The sequence below is a fragment of the Pleurodeles waltl genome, chromosome 3_1 (genome assembly GCF_031143425.1).
Source record: "Pleurodeles waltl isolate 20211129_DDA chromosome 3_1, aPleWal1.hap1.20221129, whole genome shotgun sequence".
In the NCBI taxonomy this organism is placed as follows: Eukaryota; Metazoa; Chordata; class Amphibia; order Caudata; family Salamandridae; genus Pleurodeles; species Pleurodeles waltl.
The window spans coordinates 384,809,316-384,835,050 of record NC_090440.1 but is presented as its reverse complement, the minus strand read 5'-3'; the positions used below and the strand labels follow the sequence as shown (position 1 = coordinate 384,835,050).

The following is a 25,735-nucleotide window of genomic DNA, read 5'->3' as shown; positions in this document are numbered from 1 at the left end:
AAGGTGACATCTGACCTAAACACTGTCAAAACTGCTTTATTAAGTAAATGTGAATAGCAGATCTGGACCCCAGTCCGTAAGGCACAGAAAAACAGAAACTGATACCACATGCCAGATGACACCATATACAATAAATGCCATCCTGTCCTTGGTAGATGAGGGGGGCTGCGCCTGGAGACATTGAGGTCCTGGAGAACATGAGCTCTGAAAGAAGTATTCAAGATCAATTCTGGCGCCTGGTGGTTATCCACAATGTGTGGATTTTCCAGGAAAATGTATCCCTCAGAAATGGTCCTTCTCAAGAGAGTTGTGTTTGTGAGTTACTGCACGTGTCCTATGCTTATCATAGTGAAAGGTGAACACAAATTATGGATGTGAAATAGATACACAACGTAGCAATAAGTACTCTCATTTCCCTAACTTTACTTGTGGGTGTTCTTAGAAAAGAGCAGAACTAGAGATATTGGAAAACGTAATAATAACAATAGCATTAAGCTCGTACTGCCAAAACAAGATAATATTTGCGTGGGTGAAGATAATTCCTGTCCTTATTAAGCAGTCAATGCTTGTTAGCTTGTTTGCAAGGAAGGAACGTTACATCACTGACAACAGTAAGGTAGAAAAGGACCAAGCAAAGACTTTGGGGGTTATTACAACTTTGGAGGAGGTGTTAATCCGTCCCAAAAGTGACGGTAAAGTGATGGATATACCACCAGCCGTATTACGAGTTCCATAGGATATAATGGACTCGTAATACGGCTGGTGGTATATCCGTCACTTTACTGTCACTTTTGGGACGGATTAACATCTCCTCCAAAGTTGTAATAACCCTCTTTGTGTTTTGTTTGGAGAGAAATATTGGCCGGGCATTTTTAATCAAGGTGTGGTCAAGATAAATGTTTACCAGAGCTTCAGGATAAATGTTTACCAGTGCTGGAACCTAAAAGAGAGCAACTGTACTTATCTCAGACTGACTTTGCAGGTGTAATTTAATCATTTCCCTATTGAATAAATCAAAGGAGCCTGAATGTTGCACAGACTTTTAGCAAAACCTTATTAATCTCTACGTTCTTTGAGAAATAATTTTAGATAAAAATTAAATAAATACAACAGGAGACACCTGAGTGGCTCCTGACTCTATTGGGAGATCCAGGAATAAAAAGATGCCCAGATGCATTAAGGTGATAGCTATATTATTGTGCAGTATTACTTACCTTACTTAAGGTCTGCATAATGGCTGCCTCACCTGAACAAGCACGTTCCTGATGGCTGATGAATACACGGATAACATATCTTACTGGTGACACATTTCATAGTGTCAGGTGAATCTAGAATTTACCTGCCAACACATTAAAATAGTAAGAAATCCATTCATTCATTCACTCACTCACTCATATAAAATGTGAGCCATTGTCCGTGATATTGGCAAAAAATTTATTAGTATCAATTTCTCTTTATTTTCTTTATTTAGGTACATCAATATCAGGTGGGGAATTACTGGGCCTGGAAGGTGAACATTTTGAGAACAGCGAAATAAAATAAGTTTATTTAAACTGTATCCATCGGGATTTTTTTATATTCTTGGACAATAAGAATCCAATATGTGATATATGCTCATAATAAATCTGTAAGAAATATATGTACATCTCTGAATAAGAAGCTAAAAAGGTCACTTATTTTTGCCGAGAGTTCTCTGCTTCTCTGCATGCTCGACAGTTTTCTCTTCCACAGCCAGTCCTTTTCGTTTTCTCACTGAATTCATGTACTTGCGTGTCTGGTTCTCGGAGTCTGCCTTTTCTCCAAAATGTAAATACTCCTCTTCAGTCGTTGGTACCCAAAATGGATCACTGGAAATTACCTATGGGAAGAGAAACGGGCAGAAAAGACAAGAACAGAAAAAAAGTGTTAAGCATTGCTTATATTAGCAAAGCACTTCTAAGCGTGTGGAGTGAAATCCACTTAGACGTGCCATCCGCCAGAGCATATCTGTCTAAAATGACGAGTAAGCCAAGCTTGAGACAGGAGGGTAAACTGTAAAACTGACGCAAAAGTATTCCACACATACAGGGCCTGATTACGAACTTTGCGGATAGGATCCTCCATCACAAACGTGAAGGCTATCCCGTCCACCATACTGCAAGTTCCAGTATATCCTACGGAACTTGTAAAACGGGGGCGAGATATCAGTCGCGTTTGTGACGGAGTATCCTATGTGCCAAGGTCGTAATCAGGACCATAATGTTTAAAATTAATTTTGTTTATGCAGTTCTACCTATGGCCTTTCAAATAGATCAAAGGTGTTTTTTCAATTGCAAAGGGTGGCATTAGAAACTCCTGTTGCTGCTTGCCATCCAGGAGGACTGATAAACCCCATGTGGTTTAACTGATCAGGTACTAATTTTTCAAGACTAAGTATGCATTTAGCTTTTGTGCATTATTTGTAGTAGGTGTTTTTGGGGCATTTATAATGACTATTTAGTTTTGTGTAGATGGTATAAACAATATAATGAATTTATGCTTTAAAAATTAGTGTCGATGCTTTAAGCTAATATTTCAGGGCGTCACCAGTTTAGACAAACACAAAATGAGATGGGAGGAATGCTTCCAAGTAGTCTAACCAAGGGCACTGGGGCAACATTCCAGCCCATTGTTTTTTTTTTATCCACAATGCAACCTCAGATTAGACCCAGCCATATGAAAATTAACCTTGGTCCTGCTACAGTGGGAAATGTCCAGCTCAAACTGCGAAGCCAGGTCCTATTTGAATCAGAACACAAGAAACTTAATAGTGGTTTTGGCCTCTTCAGTCTGCTATAGCTTGGCTCCAATGACACAGTGAGCAGAGGGTCCATGCCTGAGCATACCCTTTGCCACTAAGAATATGTTTTGTTACATGTTGTAGGGTCATAGTAGAATGACTGCCATGTACTGCAAAGCTTGGTTCCTGAAATCAGCCCATGTGCCATCAAGCTTTGCCCTGCTCTACTCGAGTGCAGCCTGTGGCCCTCTGCCAACTTGCAAGCAGAAGTGGAAAGTAGAAGTGTGCTGAGAGAATGCCATTCATGGTAATTTCACTTGCAACGTACTCAATTATATTTCTCCACCTGCTACTCGCAATGAATACAAGTAGGTATATTCAACTCCCAAAAACCTTAACCCAAGGTATTGGTGGCTTGCACTGAAGAAATACGGGCCACATAATGGAGATTTGGTCTGGGCCACATGGAGCTCCAATATTTGGTCACACCTAGACAGCCTGTGTCACTCCAATGCTGGACTTTATGCAGCTGCACAACTCTAATTGGTTATGCAGTTTTGAGCCCTAGAATCGTCAATTTACATTTTTTCTTTCTTAAAATAATTAGGCTCTGCTTAGTACAGTGTATTCGGTGACAACTACCAAAATATCCTGTTCTCTACCAGATTACCATAAAACTACAGTTGTGCTACAATCTGAGTTGAGAGTACATCTTGATGAAGGAACAGGCCACAGATCAACTAACACTCCTTCCACAAAGTCTGCCTGTTTGCCTCTGACACTGTATACATTTCTGCTACCTTTCAGCTAGGTTTGTGCTATATAAATAACACATACATACATGTATACTCCCTTCCATGTAATACCAGATAGTTTACTTCCGAAGACAGCTCCGCCCAGGCCTTCTGTCTGTTACTTTATTATAGTTCACCCTCTAAGCTAAGACTAATTCCTTGCATCAGCATAACTCTTCTATGACAATATGCTGCAGCATGAACATGTACACTAAAATGCTAATGATGACCTGGATTCAGCAGACTTTGACGTAACCTTAATTTTAATGCACTTTGGATTGGACGCCCTATTCAGAATTAAGGAGTTTGACACTTTCACCATTAATATGTATTCTCATTTATCGGGTCCTGGAACACATGCCGACTTTTCCCCATGCATTTTATGAATTCAGCGTTTTAACTAATGGGCCAACGATGAGAATAGCTGCCAGCAACCTTATGATTTATTAAGACTGCCTAAGCTAACTCAATCTAGAACAGCATGTGTCTGTCCCTATTCATAATAAAGGCCGCACGTTAGACCAAGTCTAGTCTATTATTTTAAAATCGACTAACTTAACTGTAATATTTTGTGTTTGGTCTGAACACTTTTCATTAATTCCCCCGATCGGGCTGTGTTCAGAAGAACAGCCTACGGGCAAGCAAATCATTTCGGAAATGGTTGGGAGCAGATATGAATAACTTCTACAACTATCTTAAAACCATCATATCAGACGAGAAACAAGATGTCGATTCTTTTGAAAAGGAGCTGGCCTCCTGGTTAATGGAAGCCATCAACACACATGATCCATTACGTATGTCTAAAATGGTTAGAGGTCACGATTCTGCTAATTTTTTTCCCGAAGAATTAAAGCTAGTTAAGATGGTATTGTGCCAAAGCGAACCTAAATGGCTGGAAGATTGCACTCCTATAAAGAAGGAAATCTTTAAAATAAAAAATAAAAACCTTGGGGATTCCAAAACCCGACTTTTGCAAGCAAAGTCGTCCTTCTTTACAAAGATTCTCCAACCAACAAATAAATCTAAGGAGATCTTTAAAAAAGTGTCAAAATTATCTAACCCTGACAGGCAGACCCTCCCTTTCTCTCCTGCCCATAACTTCTGCAACTTGTTTAATGCCTTTTTCATCATAGGATTAAAACCATGAAGGGCAGTATACCTGTTTGCTAGAACACAAAGTGTGTCATAACTGAGGATAGGAATCCCTTTACACTAGCTACCTTTCTCTCCCATTGGCAATGAACGCCTTATGGAACTCCTGTCCAACTTAAAGTCCGGCTCTCCACAAAGATCCCTGGCCCTTGACCCCCGCCCAAATACTGCCCAGACCCTTTTGAATACCTCCTGTTCTCAAGGCAGAGTGCCTAGTTCCTTTAAGGATGCTGTGGTCATCCCACGCCAGACGAAGTTAGGAGATGATCCCTTCTTGCTGAAAAACTATTGACTGATTTAATGCCTTTTCTGGCAAAACGTTTGGCGGCTCATGTGGCAAGGTGCCTCTGCTTCCATTTTGATGTGTCTACATTTCTAGAGCTGTGCCAAGCCGGTTTTCGTCCCGCACACTCCAATGAGTCAGTAATCCTATCAGTGTAGATGATGTGCACCTTACATCATAATCACTGCACTCTGACCCAATAAAACCACCCCTAAGGTAGGCCCTTCTGCTCAAGGACAGGGAGCATGGTTCAAAGTGCAAGGGCACCTCCTGCATGAGCAGAGGTGCCCCTAGAAAGCCCAGGCTCCATGTCCTGGGCTTTGTAAGTGTGGGAAAGCCATCTTAAGGTATGTAGTGGACACTGGTCATCACGAGATGTCCAACTACATAATGGATTCACAAAACCTATTCATGTTTGGTATCAAACATATTGGAATCATGAAAATACACCAATTCCAGTGTTGGTTGCATGATACTATGTTCTGTGGGGGCTCCTTCGAAATACCCCGATGTCTGCCTGTGCAGATTTTCTGGGTCTGTGTGCACTCCAATGCTGCTGCCAAACCCGGACACTGTTCTGTCCTCCAGCTGCAGAGCTTAATTCGGACAGGGGAAGGCAGAACAAATAATTTCCTGTAAAGGAGAGCTGTTACTACCTGTCCCTTAAAAATAGGTGTCCCTTGGCTAAGGTGGGGGGTGTTTGGTGCCCACCCTGCATTAACCGGTTTACTCCAGTGCAGGATCCCCCGGCTCCCGCTCTGGCGCGAAATCACACAAAGGACAGGGGAGTGACCATCTACCTACCCAACTCCTCCTCTACAGAGGTGCCCAGAGCTCTGCCAGGTGGCCACTTGATTCTGCCATCTTAGAAAGAAGTTGAACAGATGCCCCTGAGACCGTTTGACTGGTAAGTCCAGCTGAATAGCATTCCTGACCCCCATCCCCTATAGGAGGGTCACTGAAGAAGTTGTCCAACGCCCTTCCTGGGTAACTTAAGGGCGCCTCTGAGGGTGAGATCTCAGATTTGTCTAAAAGAGTCATCTGTAGTATTCTTTAACAAGATTCCACTGGAAGACTCTTCTGCAAGACACCTCTGCAACCTGGACAATGGAACTGCTGTCGGACTTTGCCAGGAACCAAGACAAGACTGCACCTACTAGGAGGGCTCCTACTGCAACTTCGTGTCCGTGCACTGCAAGCACTCTGCAACTTCCATGTCCGTGCATCCTTCAGAGTCATAAAGACTCTGCTGGCACTTAGGACAGCAAAAAGGAACCTCCCTTGGAGTGAAGGAGTCACTCCCATGCATCCACAGGCATCTCAACATCGACGACCGGTTGGTGGATCCTGCTTTCCCATGGACTCTTCAAAGCTCTGCAACACAGGTGGTGGTTCTGTGGCTCTCCAGAGGTCTGACCTGTCTTCTTTGCTTCTGAGAAGTCTGTGGTCCCTCGTTAGAGCTGCTTGACCGGAACCCCTGCGCAACACGTTTGCCATTGCCGAGGGTTGGTGCCTCTGCAGTCTGAAGACCTACTAGCTCCAAGAAGCCCTGGCCTCCAGCACCACACAGGCCCAAGAACGAAGTCCTCTGTGCAACCCCTGCAGCGTGGACCTCCAACTATGCTTTGATTTTGAGGCCTACGTGTGACTCCTTGTGTCTGCTGCCATAGGGTCCTCCTGGGGTCTCCAACAATTCCTGCCTGCTCTCCTGCTTGCAGAGGGCTGGCCTGGACTTACCTACAAAGGTTGAGTCCCTTGGACCTTGCTGGTCCCCAAATCCTGCAATAATATGTACATTTGTCAAGGTTTGTTGGTGGTCCTGCTGATCACTGACCCTCCTGCAATTCGGAGACCGACATGGGACAGCTTGTGGAAGACTCCTGAGGTATCCTGCATTGCCTGGACACCACAGTTGCACTTCCTCAACACCAATCCTGCAGGAAAGCATCTCCAAGAAAGGTGGGATTTGCCCTCTCGCACCCCCTAGGCATCTCTGGGTAGCTGGACTGTGATCTCTCTTTCCTTAGGTCCACTTCGTCCAGAATTTACACCTGGGTTCCACCGACCTGATCCATGAGTCACAACAGCAGCTGGACAACCAAGGTCCCCACTGACTTTAATGGGAGGTTCTGACACAACTTCACCCCTATGCACCTGGGCTCCCTGGTGTAGGTACTCCATGTCTCTGGGTATCCACGAATGGGGGCACTCTTGAACCTTCCTTGTCCCAATGGGTTTCCTCGGGGTCCTGTGGGAAGGTTCCAAGAACATGAACATTTTAAACGCAACTTCCCAATGTTATCCTGTGGACACCTGACCCGGGGTAACATTTCTGCACATGGGAGCCTGGGGAATACTAGCTTTGATGTTTTAGTGAAGGTCCTTGGATGGTAATCTTGGTTAGTTGTAACTTTCTCATCCCATTTCCTTAGTACATAGTTTGCCCCCCTCCCCCTTGGGGCCCATGTTATTTTATGCCTTTGCTTACCTGTGTCCTTGTATATTTGTATGTGTAGATATCTCTGGTTAGGAGATATACCAACGTTAGTTTGGTACTTGTTGTGTAATAAATAATACATTATTTTTCTAACACTGGTGTGGTTCTTTCTTGTGTGTACATCACTGACTGACCTGTGTGGTATTTGCAATTGTTCTACACCCACCCCTGCTCTCCACAGCTATCCCCTTCAGAGTTCTGGTTAACTGGAACCACTTAAACTATCACTGTGGGTTGCCCGTACTCAGTAGAGGGTGCCTCAGGTGTACACCATAGACTGAGCCAGCCTCCTACAGACTTTATCTGCGACTGTATTGCATCTTAAACTCAACACGGGAAAAAATAAGATTGTTATCACAAGAAGGAAAATAAATTATTGCAATGCCACCTTTTCGCCCACTGATATGGGGGACACACTGTTCTCAAAGAAATCTGTAAAAAGTCTCACAGTCATCATTGATAATTATCCTTGAAACCTCATTTAGACACTGTAATTTAATCCTGCTTCTTATCGTTTCACAGGATCAGAAAAAATTCTACATTTTTCACCTTTCAAACATTGATTCAAGTAGTCATAGCCTTGGTTATATCTCATCTTGACCTTGCAAATTCTCTCTATATCGACTCCCTATGACTTTACTTTCCAGGCTCCAAACTGTCCAGAACCAAGCAGAATGTGAGATATATATATATGCAGCCAAAATACTATCATTTTAAGCCCCTACTGAAAGACATCCATTGGCTCCTCAGGGAGCAAACGATTGCATTTAAAACAGTGTGTATTATCTTTCAAACCCTTGCTGAGTAGGGCCACCCTTTCATAAACTAGATTTATGAAATACACCCCAAACAGGACGTTAGTACCTTCCTCTCAGAATCTCCTTACTGTCCCCAAGTTCAAAACGTAAAGAATGGGTGGTTCCAGGTTCTCTGTCTTAGCCCTCCAGACCTGGAACTCTCTTCCTTTCAGCCTACGGATGCCTCAAATTACATAAAGTTTAGACAGGCACTCAAGACTTGGCTGTTTCAAGAGCATCCTCTCTCTACAGCAGATCCTTTTGATATGTGTCCTCTGGCTATTTAGTGCCATGAAAGCTTATGGTGTACATGTGCTCTATAAATACCTATAATATAACACATAAACCGGCGAGGGTCATTTTTGCGCGATACCCCTTTAAATACTAAGTACATTTCGGGAAAGGGATATCTAATTATTATATATGAAACTCCTACAGACAATGTTATAAAGATGAATGGATGGGTGATGGAAATGCTGCTTTCCGTTTGAGAAGCATGATTTTTTTCATCTAGTCTCTACACTGCCAAGGGCAGCACATAGCAGCTATCAGCGGTAACTAGAACACCATCAATGTGGAATGATATGTGCCACTTGGGTCCAATCTGTGAAACTACGTAATGGGCTCAAGAGAACTTAGGCACCTTGCTATTTTTGCACTAAATCCCATCTGGCACACTCTAATCAGGCACACTAGCCCAAGTGTATACGTTCGCAATCACTGCAATTGCGGTTTCACAAAACCCATCTTAATGAAGAGGAAATTGGTTAAATGGCAAGCATACGCTGTTTAAATTACAAACGTATTTACAACCATTTTATTTAGACACTGTTACCTCGATAACATGACTTTTCATTCAAATACCTTGGAAAACATATATTTGAGTGTTTCACGTCATTTAAATGGGCAGTTGCTATTGATTTGAACAAGCATTGGCAAAACCAAATGTTTTCACCTATGTGAGAACTATTGGCTTTTGCCAATATTTTTTAGCCATTGTACAGCAGTACGGCCGCTCTGCAGCATGGCTAAAACTTGAAAAAACACAAAGCGCTATGATGCTGGAATGGGAATCCAGCTGTGTCACAGTGCTTTTTTTTTAATGTAGGGTGGGGTGGGGGGGGCAACACAGACAATGGGAGGGTAGAACGTGGGAGGGAAGAGGCAACACGGACAACAGGATGGAGAGTCTGTGAGGGAAGTAGCTACATGGACAACTGGAGGTTGGAGGTAAAAGGGTAGAAGCAACAAAGGAGAGGGGGAGAGGATCAGAGGGAAAAAAGCAACAAGGACTGTGCTAGCTAGAAAGGAAAAATAGTACCCTAATCACTGCACCAGCAGTGGAAGGACCCTAACCAAAACAATCTCTCTCGCAAGTGAAGTGTATGTGCTGTCACAGGCAAGACCTAAAAAGGAGGGTGTGCAGGATCACAAAATGGACAGAAAGATGAACAAGTTACTTACTTTTGATAACGTCTTACCTAGTAGACACAATATCTAGCAGCAGATTCCTTACCTTTGAATTCTCTGAGGCATCAGACTGGATCCGGAAGATTTTCGTAAGCAGTACCCACTGGAACACTGTATGGTAGCATCAATTGGCTCTGCGTCGTCCGCGCTAGATGTGATGCTGCAGGTCCTATATAAGCTCCACCCTCGTGCGATGATGTAAGTTTCTTTTCACGGCTTTCTATGCCAGAAGCACAGTGCTATGAAGAAATGGACTACAGGTGCATCAAAACTAAGGCCCTGAAAGGGGAGAGTCTCGGTCTCTAAAAATCAGTTTGCAGAGCGGGGAGGATGGGTGGACCGGTAGGGAATCTGCAGCTAGATATTGTCTTTATCAGATAAAGCTTTACTGAAGGTAAGCAACTTGTTTATCTGATTGCGAATTTTAGCTGCAGATTCCTTATTTTTGAACAGATATCCAAGCAATACAATCTGTGGAGGTGGATCTGCAAACCAAGTTCAAACCAGAAAGTCCTGCAGGACCAAACGGGTAAAGTGCTCAGCCCTACAGCCTGACTGTCCAGGCAGTAGTGTTTAGTAAAAGCATGCAGAGATGCCCACGTGGCGGCCTGATGGATGTCAAGGACTAGAACTCTGCGTGCTAACACAGGGGCTGCAGCTTTGGCTCAGGTAGAATGAGCATGCAAACACTCAGATGGGTGTTTTTTGGCCTGTGCGTAGAAACTCTTGAGTACAAGAAAGGAAAATGAGCTACAACTAATGCTTACTGTTGTCCACAATATAGAACAACCAAAGAATAATGATAGCAGAAATACAGAAAATGATATTTATTACATATGTATGTACAACAACAACAAAATACAATGGTCAAAATTAGATATATAAATATTTACATATTCACGAGGAAAGACAAACACTTATTTCTTTAAAATATACATACACTCATATACAGTGAATAGACAGAGACAAAGCGTCACACAAGACGAAACAAAAAAGGTAATAGAGAACTCTTAATTCAGACTATCACCCATCTGGAGATGGTCAGCTTCATCACTGCCCGACCTTTTTCGCACCCACATACCCTACAAAGAGTTGCTCATACACCTGGAACTCTTTTGTACAAAAAAGGTAGAACACCAACGCTCATTTTGGGCACAGGTGGTGGGGTCTCTCTTCTTCCTTAGAAGGATGTAGAGATGTGTAAAAAGTAGGCAAGGTGATGGATCGGCCTACATGAAAGAGCACAACCTGTTTTGGCAGAATAAAAGACCCTGGAGTAAAGCACCATGTTAGACAAAAAGATAGGGTGGTTTCGATGACAATGCCTGCAACTCACTCACCCTGCGGGTAGATGTAATAACCACAAGGAAGGCTGTTTTGAAAGTGAGAGGACTGAGAGACCAATTGTGGAGAGGCTCGAAAGGAAAGCACATCAAAAAGATCAAAACCAAATTCAGATCCCATTAGGGTATAATGAATGGGGATGGAGGAAAAAGATGTGTAAGGCCTTTGAGGAACCAACGTACAATAGGGGACTTAAACCAAGAAGGTTGATCAGGCAACGTCAAAAAGAAAAAAATATACAAATATCCTTTAAGAGTGCCCATAGCAGAGCCCTGCTGGGCTAAGGAAAGGTTGAACAAGAGCACCTGAGAGAGAGGGGCATAAAGGTCAACAGACTTGTCTGAGAACCATGCCACACATTTGTTCCATCCACAGGCATATACTATTTTTGTGGTGGGACGCCTGACTGCCAAGATTACATTACAGACTTTGGGAGGAAGGTCAAAGGCTGTCAACAGTTGCTGCTCAATCTCCACGCGGGAAGGTGGAAAGTGTATAGTTTGGGTGCAGAACCCTTCCCTGCTGCAGCAACAGAAGATCCTCCTGACTGGACAGTCTGATCGGAGGACTGATGGGCATGCTCAGCAGTACGGATACCAGTCCGGAGTCATAAGGACTACTTGAGCCTAGTCATTCTTGATCTTCCTCAGAATTCTGGGCAAAAGTGGTTTTGGCGGAGGCCTGAGTTACACACTTGAGACGAAGGCATCTTTGAGCGATTGCTGCCTTGGAGACTCCAACATGCAAAACTGCTGAAAGAGACCTTGCACCATCTCCGGATGGAGATGCCAATTGTGATCCACTAGGAATTTTCAGCTGAGTTGGTCTGCTCCGGCGTTCAGAGATCCCAACACATGTTGAACCACCAGGGATATGCCCTGCTGTTTCAGCCATGTCTAGAGGCACAGAGCCTCTTGATAAAGGGTCCACGACCCCGCCCGCCCAGTTTGTTGCAGTACAACATGGTGGTGTCTTTGAATACCTGACCTACATTTACCTTGATAGAGGGAAGAAAGGTTTTCAATGCCAGAGGGATCACAAGAAGCTCCAACAAGTTGATGTAGAGTCCGGTTTCCACAGGGGACCAGATGCCTGTGATTTACACCTCTCCCAGATGGCCGCCCTTCCCCAGGAGTGACACATTTGGCACTACTGTCAGATCTTTTTGGTGAAGGAAGAGGGACATGCCTCTGCCTCTGCCCCAATTGTGGTTTGTTAAACATCATTGCAGATCTTTTGCAGTACCCTCCGAGATTCGGACCTTGTTGAGGGATTTCCCTGATACTGCACCCACTGGAACTTCAGGTCCCACTGCAGAGCCCGCATATGCCATCATGGCACGTGTCACCAGCAGGACTCAGGAGGCCATGAGGCCCAGCAGCCTCAGTGTCATGCTCACCGAAATCCAGTACAGAGGCTGAAATACTGGAATAGCCTGAATATTTTGGACTTGCCCCTCGGGAGGATATGCTCGAAACTGCTCTGTGTCTAGAACAGCTCCAATGAAAGGGAGAATCTCAGAGGGAGTCAGGTGTGACGTTGGCACGTTTATAGAGAACAGCAGCGAATGCAGGAAGTCCGACATTGTTTGGAGTTGGGAGATGAAAGCCTGGGGAGAACCCGCCTTCAACAGCCAGTCATCGAGATAGGCAGAAGACTGAAATCCCTGATCTCCACAGATGAGCTGCAACAACCGCCATCACCTTGGTGAACAGCGGAGGGGCGCTGGTAAGGCCAAAGGGAAGCACAGTGAACTCAAAGTTCTTGTCACCTACCGTGAACCGCAAGTAACGTCTGTGGACAGGCAGGACGGGGATATGGAAATAATCGACCTGCAAGTCCAACACAACCATCAAGTATCCTGGGTTGAGGGTAGATAGAACCTGAGCCAATGTGTGCATCCTGACCAAGAGATTGAGGGGCCGAAGTTCTAGAAAGGGCAGATACACTTGTCCTTTTTGGGGAGACAGAAGGTAGCAGGAATTGCAACCATAGCCCTTTCAGGGACGAGAACCCTCTCTATGGCTCTCTTGGCCAAGAGAACAGTAACTTCCTCACGGAGAAGGGACAAATGATCCTCCATAATCCAATCGTAGAACTCTGGCATGGATGGAGGTGTAGTATTGAAGGGGAGGGAGTAGCTCTTTCAGTATATTTGCAAAACCCATTTGTCTGACATGATGGATTGCCTGTGCTCGGTTTGGACTATGTACCCAGTAGAACGTCAGTGAGGGCCTTACTCAACAGGAGCAGAGGTTCTGAGGTGGAAGCTCCCAGTTGCAGCGCCTCTGTCAAGAGATTAATCTTGATGGCCACTGAAGGTAGCTGAGGTTCCAGGACCTCAGCTGCTCTTCTTACCACCATAGAATAAGAAGCTCCTAACTCTGTAAGCACGGTAGGAGAAGAAAGCATGCCAGTATCTGGAGAAGTATCCAGTCTGCTGGCCTCACCCAAGTCTTCACGCCAGTTCATTGCTTCATGTAGCTGGTATTCTAAAGGGTCTGGCAACCCCCCCCATTCATCCTCAAAGCTTACCCCATAATAAAAGGGCTTAGGAACCGATCTAGGATGCAAGGCTCCTGCTGGCGCCGTAGTTGCTGGTATACCTCGCCCATCCAGCTCCATGTCGGAGTTCACAATAGTAATGGCACCGCTCGCAGGCGTGGATGGTGCTGGGAATGTCGGGGATGGTCAAGGAGGTACAACCAACGCCAGTCTAGATCCAGGACTGGCTCCCTGGAGGCCCCTTGGCGGCGAGGTTGAAGCCGCTGATGTGGAACCCGAAGGTACCCCTTCCGACTCCATGGCTCTAAGGCGCTCCAGCAGTGTCAGGTTGCCCAAAAATGAGGAGCATGGTCTCATAAATCTCACAGAGTTGGGCATGGGTCACTCCGGTTCCCGGAAACTAGGGGAGGCGTGGAGTCGGCCCAGGCAAAGGTTCCACCAACGAGGCCTAAATCATTGGCGCTCCCTTGTTTTGTTGGCCGACAGATGAGGAGAAGTCGGAGAACACTTCCACTTCTTGGATTTCTTTTTGTGCCCCAACTTACCTGATTGACCGAAGGACTTGGAGTGGGATGTCAACAATAGAGGACTTTGTAACCGATCCTGGGACTTTCTTCTTGACCAAGAACTCAACTTGCGTGGAGTCAAGTACTGGTCAAGTCAAGCACATCTGATTAAGGGACCTTTCCTTCAAAGCCTGCAGATGCATGGCCCGGCACTCAGAGCATGACTTCAGGTCGTGCTCCAGGCACCAAAGACACACGTGGTGCAGATCCATCATAGACATTGACCGATAACAGGATATGCATGGCTTTAAGCCGGTCTTTCTGGAGTACATCCTGGATGCACCAGGAGTTGACAGTTGAAAAAAATTAGTCAATAGAAAGCCAAAAAAAGCCAGTAAAAAATTGACTGAGGGGTAGCTCTCTTTGGATCAGCACTTGTTAGCGCAGAAAGAAAAGAACTGATGTCAGCAACCCAGGGTGGCACCTATATAGGACCCTTGACATCATATCCGGTGCGGACGATGAACATGGAGCCAATCAATGCCACCTACTGGTGCACAGGGGTACTACTCAAGAAAATCTCCTGGATCCAGTCTGATATCTGGTGAGAATTCTAAGGTTATAAAACTGCAGAAAGAAGACTCTATCAGATATATAATTCACCAAGGAAGCCTCACAAACTGAGTAATTCATTTCTGTTTCCACTTAAAGGGCACCTGGTTTTCGACACAGACACTGTGCAGTGAAAAAGGCTTACATTATCATTCCATTTCTGTGATATACTAAAGTATGTTTTGTGTTCAATTTGTAGAAAATGTTAGTCTATTAATGGTTTTCTACTTTTTTATTTCATGAAGTCGTTTTTCAAAGCCTTTTATCTTTGTTACACCCCGCACACGATAAGATACCCATTCCCAAAAGCGGTTTTCAAAGAGCAAACAATAAAGCACTGTCCACATACAGATAAAATAACATATCACACAAAACTACACCTAATTACCAATGTAATTAATGCAAGGGAGATTTTATGCTGTCATTAAAGCATAACTAATTTTTAGAGCCTCTCACTGACAGTAGCCAAATGTACAACTACGTGCATCTTTTCCAACACTTACGTCGACACTGTCTGAGGAAGCAGATATCAAGATAAGCAGGTTCCCATAGCTATCTGTTTAAAATAAAACATGCCATTTCTATTCGGGCCCGCCTAACTACATACATAGGCACGCGATACATCACAGAAATAATTAGCAGAAACGTGTCTCACACAAAGGTTAACTTCCTGGCTGTTCTATTCACAATGCAAGTTGACAACAACGTGTCGAGAGTAAAGAAAATGGCAATCACACATAGGACTGGTTCTTGTAAAGGGTGAGGTAAAGCAGCAGGCGTTGGGCACCACCAATAAATACCTGGTGCCAAAAACATTTTTTTAAGCCTGGGCAAAATCTTAATTGTGCTGGTGAAATTGATGAAATTCCAGAATTTTACAATGCATGAAATCCGTTAATTTTCTTGTAATTTCGCATCACGTGATTTGTTCAACTTTTATTAAGTGAAAGAGTCCTGCAGCATTCCAACAGAAGACTTGTTCGCACAGAAAATGTCCCACTGAGAGATACATTATGCTCAACCAAGACTTGCCCACGTCAGTCGAGATACCAGCAAACCACATTTCACTATGAAACCATACTTGTGTGAAATGTTCATAGAATTTTGGGAACGTTCACAAGAAAAAAATATTTTCCACACTCCGAATCTTTTTCTTACTGGATGGGAGGCTCTCCAGTTCCAAAACGTCGTTTTGAGTTTCACAAACATAGGTCAAATGTAAAAACACGTATCTTTTCCAAAACTTAAGTCTGGATACTGTGTGAGGAAACGGATATCAAGCGTAAGACAAGTGGAGCTTCTCATGGCTATCTGCAAGTGCACATATGTTAATTCGACTAGGCGGTGAAAATATTCTCCCAGATGTTTTGTACAGCAGTTACTAAAAGGGCTGATTTGGCATTCATAGCTATTTCCACATTCAGCCCGTGTATGCTTTGCTGTAAAGTCTATCCGAAGTGTTTGTTGAATGGAGACAAAATAGGCACAACAAAGATGGCAACGCGTAAATTACATTACTTCACACCTAAATTACATTTCTTCACCACTCTGGTACTTTTAGCTAAACATAAGGGAGGGCACTGACTTCGGTTTTCACTCGTTTTTTATTCAAATAAAAAATACAGGTTACTTCTGTTTTGGGTATGAGGATAAAACATTCTTATTGAAGTTCCCACCAGGTCGTGAACACTTCCGCATTTCATTACACGTAGTATTTTGTTAGATAGCCAAAGAGCGTTTTTACGTTCGGAGAGTGACAATATAATTACTGGAAACAAAGCATAAAAAACAGTACTATATTTCTATTTGGATATTATAAGTTATTAAAAATACACTCCGTTATAGTAAAAAATAACACAGCAGTAACTTATTGTCATCAAAGCACACATGAATGACAGTGTGTCTTCAGCTTTGTGTTTTTATGTTTTTAGATGAGTTTTGCTGTCTGGTACAGTTCCTGTCAACACAACATTCCACAAACTAACAGGGCTTTGGGGCAGCCCCCTTCAGACATTGTCTTATTTGGGCACTGGCTCAATGGCCTGTCTGTGAAATGTTGGTATCACGCCATGACATTTTGTGGATATTTACAGTTTTCTGCTTACATTTTGCTATGTTCATGGGGGAAGGACAGTTATCAGTTCTTTGCTATCTCGCTCTCATAACCAAATAATGATTGCCTCTTGCCGGGCAGGCACTTGTACCAGCCTCTTCCCCTTTCTCAGAACCTGCAAAATTCCCCTGCCTACACTCAACTGCATTCACGGCTTTTGAACCGTTTCCTATTGACATGCGAATGATACTTCTTTGCCCTTTCTCGCACGTTTGGAGTTGAGGCAATGCAAGGAACACTCCATCTGCATCTTCTCTCAGTCGGATGCTGCTCGTTGTGGTTACTGCCTACTAGCTGGCGCAGTCTACAGCCCTCAAAGAGTCACTCTTTGCTGGTGCTGATCTCTACCAACTGGATCACAGCAGAACCTGCAGTGAGATGTATCTGCACAGTAATTCCTGACATCTCTGACATGCTGAACCCTCATACGTTTGGACCCACTAGGGGAGCGTCAGATGGTCGATGGTGTGGTACACTGCGAAGTAGCAGGGTGACCCACAACCCCCAGACCACAACACCCATTTTATCCAGGCAAAATAACATGCATGTTTGGTGGCCACACCCTGTTACTCTAAAGTCCTTGCTGACAGTAAATAATCCATCTACAGGCAAGAAGGAAAATGGAAGAAAAACAGAACCTCTGATGACCTCATGACACTGAAGTCCCTCTGTGCAACCTCTCAACAGTTTATCACATTATCAGAAACAAAGTACTATAACAATACAATTACTTAAGCAATCAACAGAAGCAGTTTTCAAGACAATCACAAACTGCACTGACCCACTTCTAGACCCGTCGATTCTTCACCCCATAAAAAAATGCGCAATGCAATCAACCTCTTCTTCAGTGAAAAAAATACAGAAGATGCAATCCAAAAACACATCTGCAACACCAAGCCTGCTTAATTGTTTATACCTACCTCTTCCTGCGGTGGTCATCCATCAGTGTCTATCCTTCAATTTCCTATCTTTTGCAGATGTCGCTGACATACTGAACTGCCTCAAAGTCACTTCTTATGAAGATGGTGTCTTACCCTCATCCTTCGACAATGTTCTCTCTTTGGACACTTGTCAATAACTCCTTCATTCATGGCATCATCCAAGAAGCTCATAAGACAGGCAACATCCTGCCACTGCTAAAGAAACCTAAACCATTGTCTTGCCAAGTACCGGCCATCACTTATCTAACATTCATTGGCAACATCATTGAAAAAAGACAGTTGCTGTTAAAATCCAAGATCAAATTAACACTAACCATCTCCTTCATGACTGACAGTCTGGTTCCAGCTCACCCTGCAGCACTTAGTCCACTGTCTAACATATAGTAGACTGTGTTCTTCTGACTACAGACGAAGACGGGCCCGGCTTTCTGATAATGCTGGACCTCTAAACTGCCTTCAACAGTTAACCACCCTGCCTTCATATGTACCTGTGAGTTTCAAATGGGATTCACCAGTAATGTCCTTCAACAGTTCTCCTCCCATGTTTCCAATCAACATCAGTTTGGACGCTTGGGTACTTCCAGGTCCCTATCCCTATCATCAGTCAAGTAACATAAGGGTTCCATAGTGTCCCCTCATGTCTTCAGTTTCCACATGGCGTCACTTGATGCTTTGCACACAGAAGGCTACACCAAGATTCACCAGTATGCTAATGAAACACAACTCTACTTGAAAGTCTCCTCTGCATCAGACATCCAATAACTCAAACACTGCTTACACATCACCCAGACCTGGATGTTTAGCGCCTACTTGAAGCTCAACAAAACAAAAACATATTTTTGTTATTTGCCAAAAACAACAAACAAGAAAAAGTACAAACCTGCCTCAATGGCATGAATCTTCACAGGTTAGAATCCAAACTTTTACTGAAAGCCAAGTCTCTTGCAATCACCCTCAACACCAATCTCACCCATAAGAAACACAATGCCCAAAAACCCACAAATATGGCGTGGTACGAGTTCTCTCTTCTAAAGAAAGTCAAACCATTTCTTCCTGAAAGCAACTTCAGAACTGCTGCTCAAGCCCTTCTACTCTTGCGTTTGGATGGTGGTAACTCCCTGCTCAATGGTCTGGTATACTCCATACTGGCACCATATGAGGAAGTGGATTATTAGCTGAGGTGGATGGTGGTCTTGTTAGGTCCAGCAAAGGTTTCAGTAATTCAAAGCTGAGCTCAACCCGTGGTAGCTATGGCATAGAGTAGACAGGTTTAACTTAAGAAAATATATAAAGCATTTAGAACTACCAAAACAACTGAAAAGTCGAAAACACAACATAAGAAGGCCATATCCTGATTGTGGTGAGTGGTTTGAGCAGTGAAGGCTCTCACGTCTTCTGGAACCACCAGCAAGGCATTGCTGGCCTTGTCCGAGGGGGCATGCATATATCGGCCTAGTAGACAAACTGCGTTGACCCACATCAAGTATAGACTGGCTGAAGAGAACATCTGCTTTCTGAACGATTTAATCCTTTTTGACTCCCTGTCCAGTGGGGTCAAGGGGAAAGAATTAGGATTCACTTCTGAAGGAGCATAAAAAAGGAACTGATTTTGGCACAGAGGCCGGCCCTTACATGCTGCTCTCTCCGTCATTTCTGGGGCACAATCAAACCAACACAGAGCTGCAAAGCGCCACCTAGTGGCACAAGGGAGCACTGCTGAGAAAAGTTTCAGAACTAGTCTGGCACCTGAGGGATATTTTAAAGGTTAGGAACATGCAGTTAAAAGTATCAATCAGAAGTTGAATCCCCTATGAAATCAGAGCAGCATTTTAAAAGGGGACTAAGGTTCAGGATATCATGAATCTGGTCCAAGACCCAAGCCTCCCAACATGGTTTGAACCCTCACCCAACGGTAAGTGTGGGAAACAGAACTTTTCGGGTAAAGTGGGAGAAAAAGAGGGAAGAACCATACATGTAGGGAACAGAAGGTTATGGACCCACTGCTACACATCTTATCAAGGGCATTCAAACTTGCACTACAGAATAAAAACCCTAGTCAGGTATTACAAAACAATGCTGTAAGTTACTATCATGCACACAATTGGGAAATGCAGTACCTATCACTCATTCCCCCATGGAAGCTTTGGCGCATTTACAAAGATCAGGATACAGTCTTGTTGCCGTGGAAAAAGAAGTGGAGTTCAGTGTGATAGATTAGAAGACCACATAACATGGCTTAGTGAGAGAGACGTCTCTGCCAAACAAAGGACAGCAGAAGAAACTAAACTTGGAAGAACCAAGGGGGGAAACAAAACAAATGGGGAGAGTGCCACAGGACTGGGTAGGAACTAGTATGAAGAGCAGGAAACGTAGCAAAACACCCCATTTCCAGACACATCAAAGAGTGTGTGAAATCTTCTACTGAAACTTACTCTACAACCCACAAATTAACTTCACTAGGAAACAACACCCACTAGACTACCTACTTATGTGGATAAAGTCTCCCTAATCCAGTAAACACCACTTGCCTACGTTTTCTGTGGCTTCTGCAATCTATGGGGATTACGGGGAATCAGATGCAGTGAATGTTTGTAGGCAGGGGTTGTTTAGCTTGTCCACTGTTGTTCCATGGCCCTATCTTCTGTCTAATCCTCACACTAGTCCAGGCTACTTTGACCATGTACTATAAAATAATCTCTTACATGGTATATCATGTTACCTATAGGCTTTACTCAGTATATACAAAATATTTAACTCATGAGTGAAGAAAAGCGAAAGCAACTTACAAAGAAATAAATCCAAGCGAAGCAAAAAAAAACAAAAAAAAAAAAACAAACAAGGATCCAAGTTTAATAAATACCACCCTGTTTGTTGTATCCAGGAAGCAAATCCTTCTAAAAGTGAAGTCCCTACAAATGCAGGGAATGTTTTCTCTACCATCAACACAAGTGTATCACTCACAGCATATAATCAGAAAAGTAATTTGGAAAAATCTGGAAATGAAAATAGATGACACTACTAGGTCAACAGCCTACTTTGCACAATATAGGTATAACTCAGATCAAGCATATCTTATCAATCACGGCTTCCAATAAGCTTGTTTCCTTCACCCATTCACTTCAACCTATGCCTCTACCGACCTTTTAACTCACCAAATATGATAACCCCAAAAAGAAATGGCCCAACTTAAAGTTCACTTGGCTACTATTTTACAGTGGTTCACAACTGGAATGTGATCTGATCTCTGAACAGCATTTGTAAGCCGGAAAGTGATAGAACATGAATACAGCTTGCGTAAGCTCTGAATGTCTGAAATGAAATGGCGTATTACTCCATAAAAGTGAGAGGAGAAAGCATAGTATGCTGTGCTCATCTACCCTGGTCACCAAATTTAGAAGACCTTCTTCTAGACTCTACTAACACACAGCTCATATGCTGTATGACTTCACAATCATTCACAAATTCTGAAGTAGTATATGACAGATCATACTTGAACTTTGCCTGCAGCAACATTCGGACAATTCATTAGCAAAACTGAGGTCTTTTCTGTGCATTATAATGGAAAACGATTACATTTACTCCAAACTGAGGTTCATCCAAGGAGCCCACACAGTTAAGATGCAGTCCTTAGTCCAGGAATCTAAAATGGGTGACAACTCAATAGTGTTTACATAACAGGATCACATACAATATTGTCACCTGAAAACATATCTAATAAAAAGAACCACATAACAACCTATAGAAGAGCATGATAATAATGATGGGTTGGATAAACACGCACTGAAAGTACTATATTACCAACGTCTATTGTATTATTGATGTACTATCACACTGATTGAGCATTCTACTTAAGACAGCAGTGATTCTTTGTATAATTCTAATTTGAGGCAAAACCTAGAATGGTTTCTTTTGGGGGGTCAAGTCTCAGTTTTATTATTTCTCTTATTGTACACTCTGTGTACAAGCTAGTGTTTATCACATATATCCTAGTGTTGCTTTTTTTAATTGCAATTACAAAAATAGCACTACAATGGTTTCAACTGAAATCACGCACCAAAAGCATGGAACATACATGACATTATTTTATCACCCGTCTTACACATCCAATCGTAACAATATGAAAGCTGAAAAGTTCAACAATAAATGTATTCCTTACATGAAATCATTCTCTGTCAGTGTCTTGAAAGAGGAAAGCAGGGACCATGTTAGAAATGGGGTCTTTGGTTGGCAGTCAGGTTACCCCCTATCCAAGCAAGGACCCTCACTCTAGTCACGGTAAATCACACAGAATCCAAATTATTCTGTAGTAGCTTGGCACTGAACAGTCAGGCTTAACTTAGAAGGCAATGTGTAAAGTATTTGTGCAATAAATCATACAATAACACAATATAGCACTAAAAAAATACACCACACAGTGTTTAGAAAAATATATACAATTTTCTATCTAGATAAATGCATGTCAAAACGATCAAAGATGAAATAAGCAAATGTAGGGATATCACTGAAGTGATATCAAATGTCTTAGAGTTGAAATATTACTGTAAAAGCAATAAAAAGTGTCTTAAGTTCTCCTAGATACATCAAGTGTCTCTTGCAGGGCAAAGTACCTGGTTTGCATTGAAAAATCCTCGCAAGGGACCGCAGAGGAGGAGGTGTGTGGAAAACGGTAAGTGGCGTCGGTTTCGCCCCTTCGCACACTGACTTGCATTGTTATTTTACACGTGGGGAAGACGTTGCGTTGATTTCCGGCGCGCGAACTTGGATCCTCTTCGGGTTGCGGGGTTTTAAGACGCCCCGGGGACAATGCGTGGAATCCTGGACTTGCGGAGCGAAGTCACAAGGGCTGCGTCGATTCCGGTAGGCACTGTGTCGATTCCTCTCAGGAAGTCGGGCGTCGTCGTTCTGAGTCGGCGTGTGTCGATCCGGTAGGGCCATGCGTCGAAGTTCCGGTCACGTTGCTGGCGCTGCGTCGATCTTCTGTCGCGAAGTTGGGCTGCGTCATTCCGGTCTCCGTGTGCGGTGAATTTTTCACCGCGTGCAGGCTGTGCGGCATTCTTGGCAGGTGGTGCGTTGAATTTTCACCACACAAGGATTTCAGATGCAGGAGAGAAGTCCTTTTGGTCCTGAGACTTCAGGGAACAGGAGGCAAGCTCTATCCAAGCCCTTGGAGAGTACTTCTGCAGCACAGCAAGAGAGCAGCAAGGCAGCAGTCCTCTTCAGAAAGCAGTCAGGTGAGTCCTTGGGGCAGCCAGGCAGTTCTTCTTGTCAGGGTGCAGGTTCTGGTTCAGGTTTCTTCTCCAGGAAGTGTCTGAGTTGGTAGGGCAGAGGCCCTGTTTTATACCCACATGTACCTTTGAAGTGGGGGAACTTCAAAGAGTGGCTTAGAAGTGCACCAGGTCCCCTTTCAGGTCAATCCTGTCTGCCAGTGTCCCAGTAGGGGGTGTGGCAGTCCTTTGTGTGAGAGCAGGGCCTCCACCCTCCCAGCCCAGGAAGACCCATTCAAAATGCAGATGTATGCAAGTGAGGCTGAGTATCATGTGTTTGGGGTGTGTCTGAGTGAATGCAGAAGGAGCTGTCAACTAAACCCAGCCAGAAGTGGATTTTAAGGCACAGAAAGATTTAAGTGCAGAGAAATGCCCACTTTCTAAAAGTGGCATTTCTAAAATAGTAATATTAAATCCAACTTCACCAGTCAGCAGGGTTTTGTATTACCATTCTGGCCATACTAAATATGACCTTCCTGCTCGTTTCAGATCAGCAGCTACCACTCAAACAATGTATGAGGGCAGCCCCAATGTTAGCCTATGAAGGGAGCAGGCCTCACAGTAGTGTAAAAACGAATTTAGGAGTTTTACACTACTAGGACATGTAAACTACACAGGTACATGTCCTGCCTTTTACCTACACAGCACCCTGCCCTAGGGGTTACCTAGGATACACCTTAGGGGTGACTTATATGTAGAAATAGGGGAGTTTTAGGCTTGACAAGTACTTTTAAATGCCAAGTCGAATTGGCAGTGAAACTGCACACACAGGCCTTGCAATGGCAGGCCTGAGACAAGGTTAAGGGGCTACTTAAGTGGGTGGCACAATCAGTTCTGCAGGCCCACTAGTAGCTTTTAATCTACAGGCCCTGTTCACACATAGTGCACTCTACTAGGGACTTATAAGTAAATTAAATAGCCCAATTGGGTGTGATCCAATGTTACCATGTTTAAAGGGAGAGAGCATAGGCAATTTAGCACTGGTTAGCAGTGGTAAAGTGTGCAGAGTCTAAAAACTAGCAAAACAGAATCTCAAAAGTGGAAGGAGGCAGGCAAAGTGTTAGGGGTGACCACCCTAAGGCTGTCAGGTCTAACAGACCATTAACAAATACATAAAAGTGCCAGCATAAGCCTTTACACCTACACAAAGTTCTACACTCAGTCATATCTACCTGGTTGCTTTCTGGTTAGCATCTAGCAAACGTGTTCTGGCATTTCTAAATTCAGAGCCTTGGAAAAAATCCAAGCAGAAACTAAGGACCTCATTCCGAACATGGCGGTTTAGCCCGCCATGTCGGCATTGGCCCGCCATATTCTGAACATGGTGAGGGCCGCCATTGGCAGCCCTAACCCACCGCCAGGCTCCCGCCGTCAGGCAAGGGAGCCAGGCGGTGAGTTGAAACACTATCAGCCAGAGTAGCTGTGCTACCCTGTGGATGTTGTTTCATTTTTCGACAGCCTTTTCCTGAAGGGATATCCCGCCAGGAAAAGGCTGGCGGAGGGGGTGCCCCTGCACTGCCCATGCACTTGCAGAGCCCCGTCGCACAGGTCACTGCCCGATGTTCGGGCAGTGATCTTCGCAACGGGTGTAACTGCACCTGCTGCACAGAGGCATTGACGGCGGCTCCGTCAATGTCCTGGCCGGGCCTTTCTGTGAGCCGGCGGGTGGAAACAATGTTTTCGCCCACTTGCCCACAGAAATGTTCTTAATGTGGCCGGCGTGGTTCCGGGGTTGCAGGCGGCCAGTGTTATGATCGCCAGCATGAACACGGCGGTTGTTACCGCCGTGTTCATAATGACCCTCTAAATGCTTCTATCTGTGGTTCAGAAATTCTCTAGCAGACATTTTTAAAATTGCATTTAATTAAGTGCTGTTTCAAACAGTTGATATATTGCTTGCTCGTTAAGGTAACCAGGAGTGATATTTTAAGTGGTGTGGTTAAGTGCAGAATCTCGAAAATGAAACATTTACGGCCAACACTTGCAGCTTTATCTGTATTCTGGATGGCACAAAAATGTTGTGAAATAATTCATTAAAACAAGAAAGGCAAACTGCAGCAAAAATTAAACTAGATCTATAAGCTTTTGGGAACAGTGTTAAGAAGCTTTTAAAAACTGCTGCTTTTGACAGAATTGTGCTGCAAACTGATTCCCAGTGTTTGCTTTACCCCCAAAATTAAAACTGCATGATATCAGAATAAACAGACCCGATGTTGCTCTGACTGAAATGTGCGGTGAATATGTTTGATTGATTGATTCCGACAGCAAGTAAATTGGTGTGCAAGCTAGAATTGCAATGTTGCTTTTAAAGGTAACATGCTCAATGACCAAATATAAAAAAGGATCCATCATGGTGGACTTCCAGCTACACGGGGTGAGATCAATAAGGCAGTCATTACATGCCAATGTCGCTTGTGCCTTTAAGATACAAAGGAGATAGCTATGGCAAAGCCTGAATGAGCTTAAGCAGGTATTGCGAGTGGAAGTGGGGAGGTTACAAGGGCAGAAATTCCTGCCATAGGTGGCAATAAAGGCAGACATTTGCCCCTAAATTTAATTAAGTTGACCATCGTTTCAATCGCACACTTGCTTTAAATTACAGCACACACCACCATCCCCTTCTTGAAAAAATATCCTAACAAACCAAGACATGGACCAGGGCCTTCTAAACAAACAGTGGTAATGCCAATAGGTCTGGT

General features: G+C 43.8%; 1 protein-coding gene across 4 annotated transcripts in view; it reads right to left on the bottom strand.

Annotated features, from left to right (window-relative positions):
- Positions 1-1,420: 1,420 nt before the first annotated feature.
- EFL1 (elongation factor like GTPase 1) overlaps positions 1,421-25,735 on the bottom strand; it is a 770,553-nt gene continuing 746,238 nt past the window's right edge. For all 4 annotated transcript variants that reach the window (XM_069222577.1, XM_069222575.1, XM_069222574.1 and 1 more), the window contains exon 20: positions 1,421-1,858. In XM_069222577.1, coding sequence (XP_069078678.1) covers positions 1,670-1,858 — 189 coding nt within the window. In that variant the 3' untranslated portion in view covers positions 1,421-1,669. The remainder of the gene's footprint in view (positions 1,859-25,735) is intronic.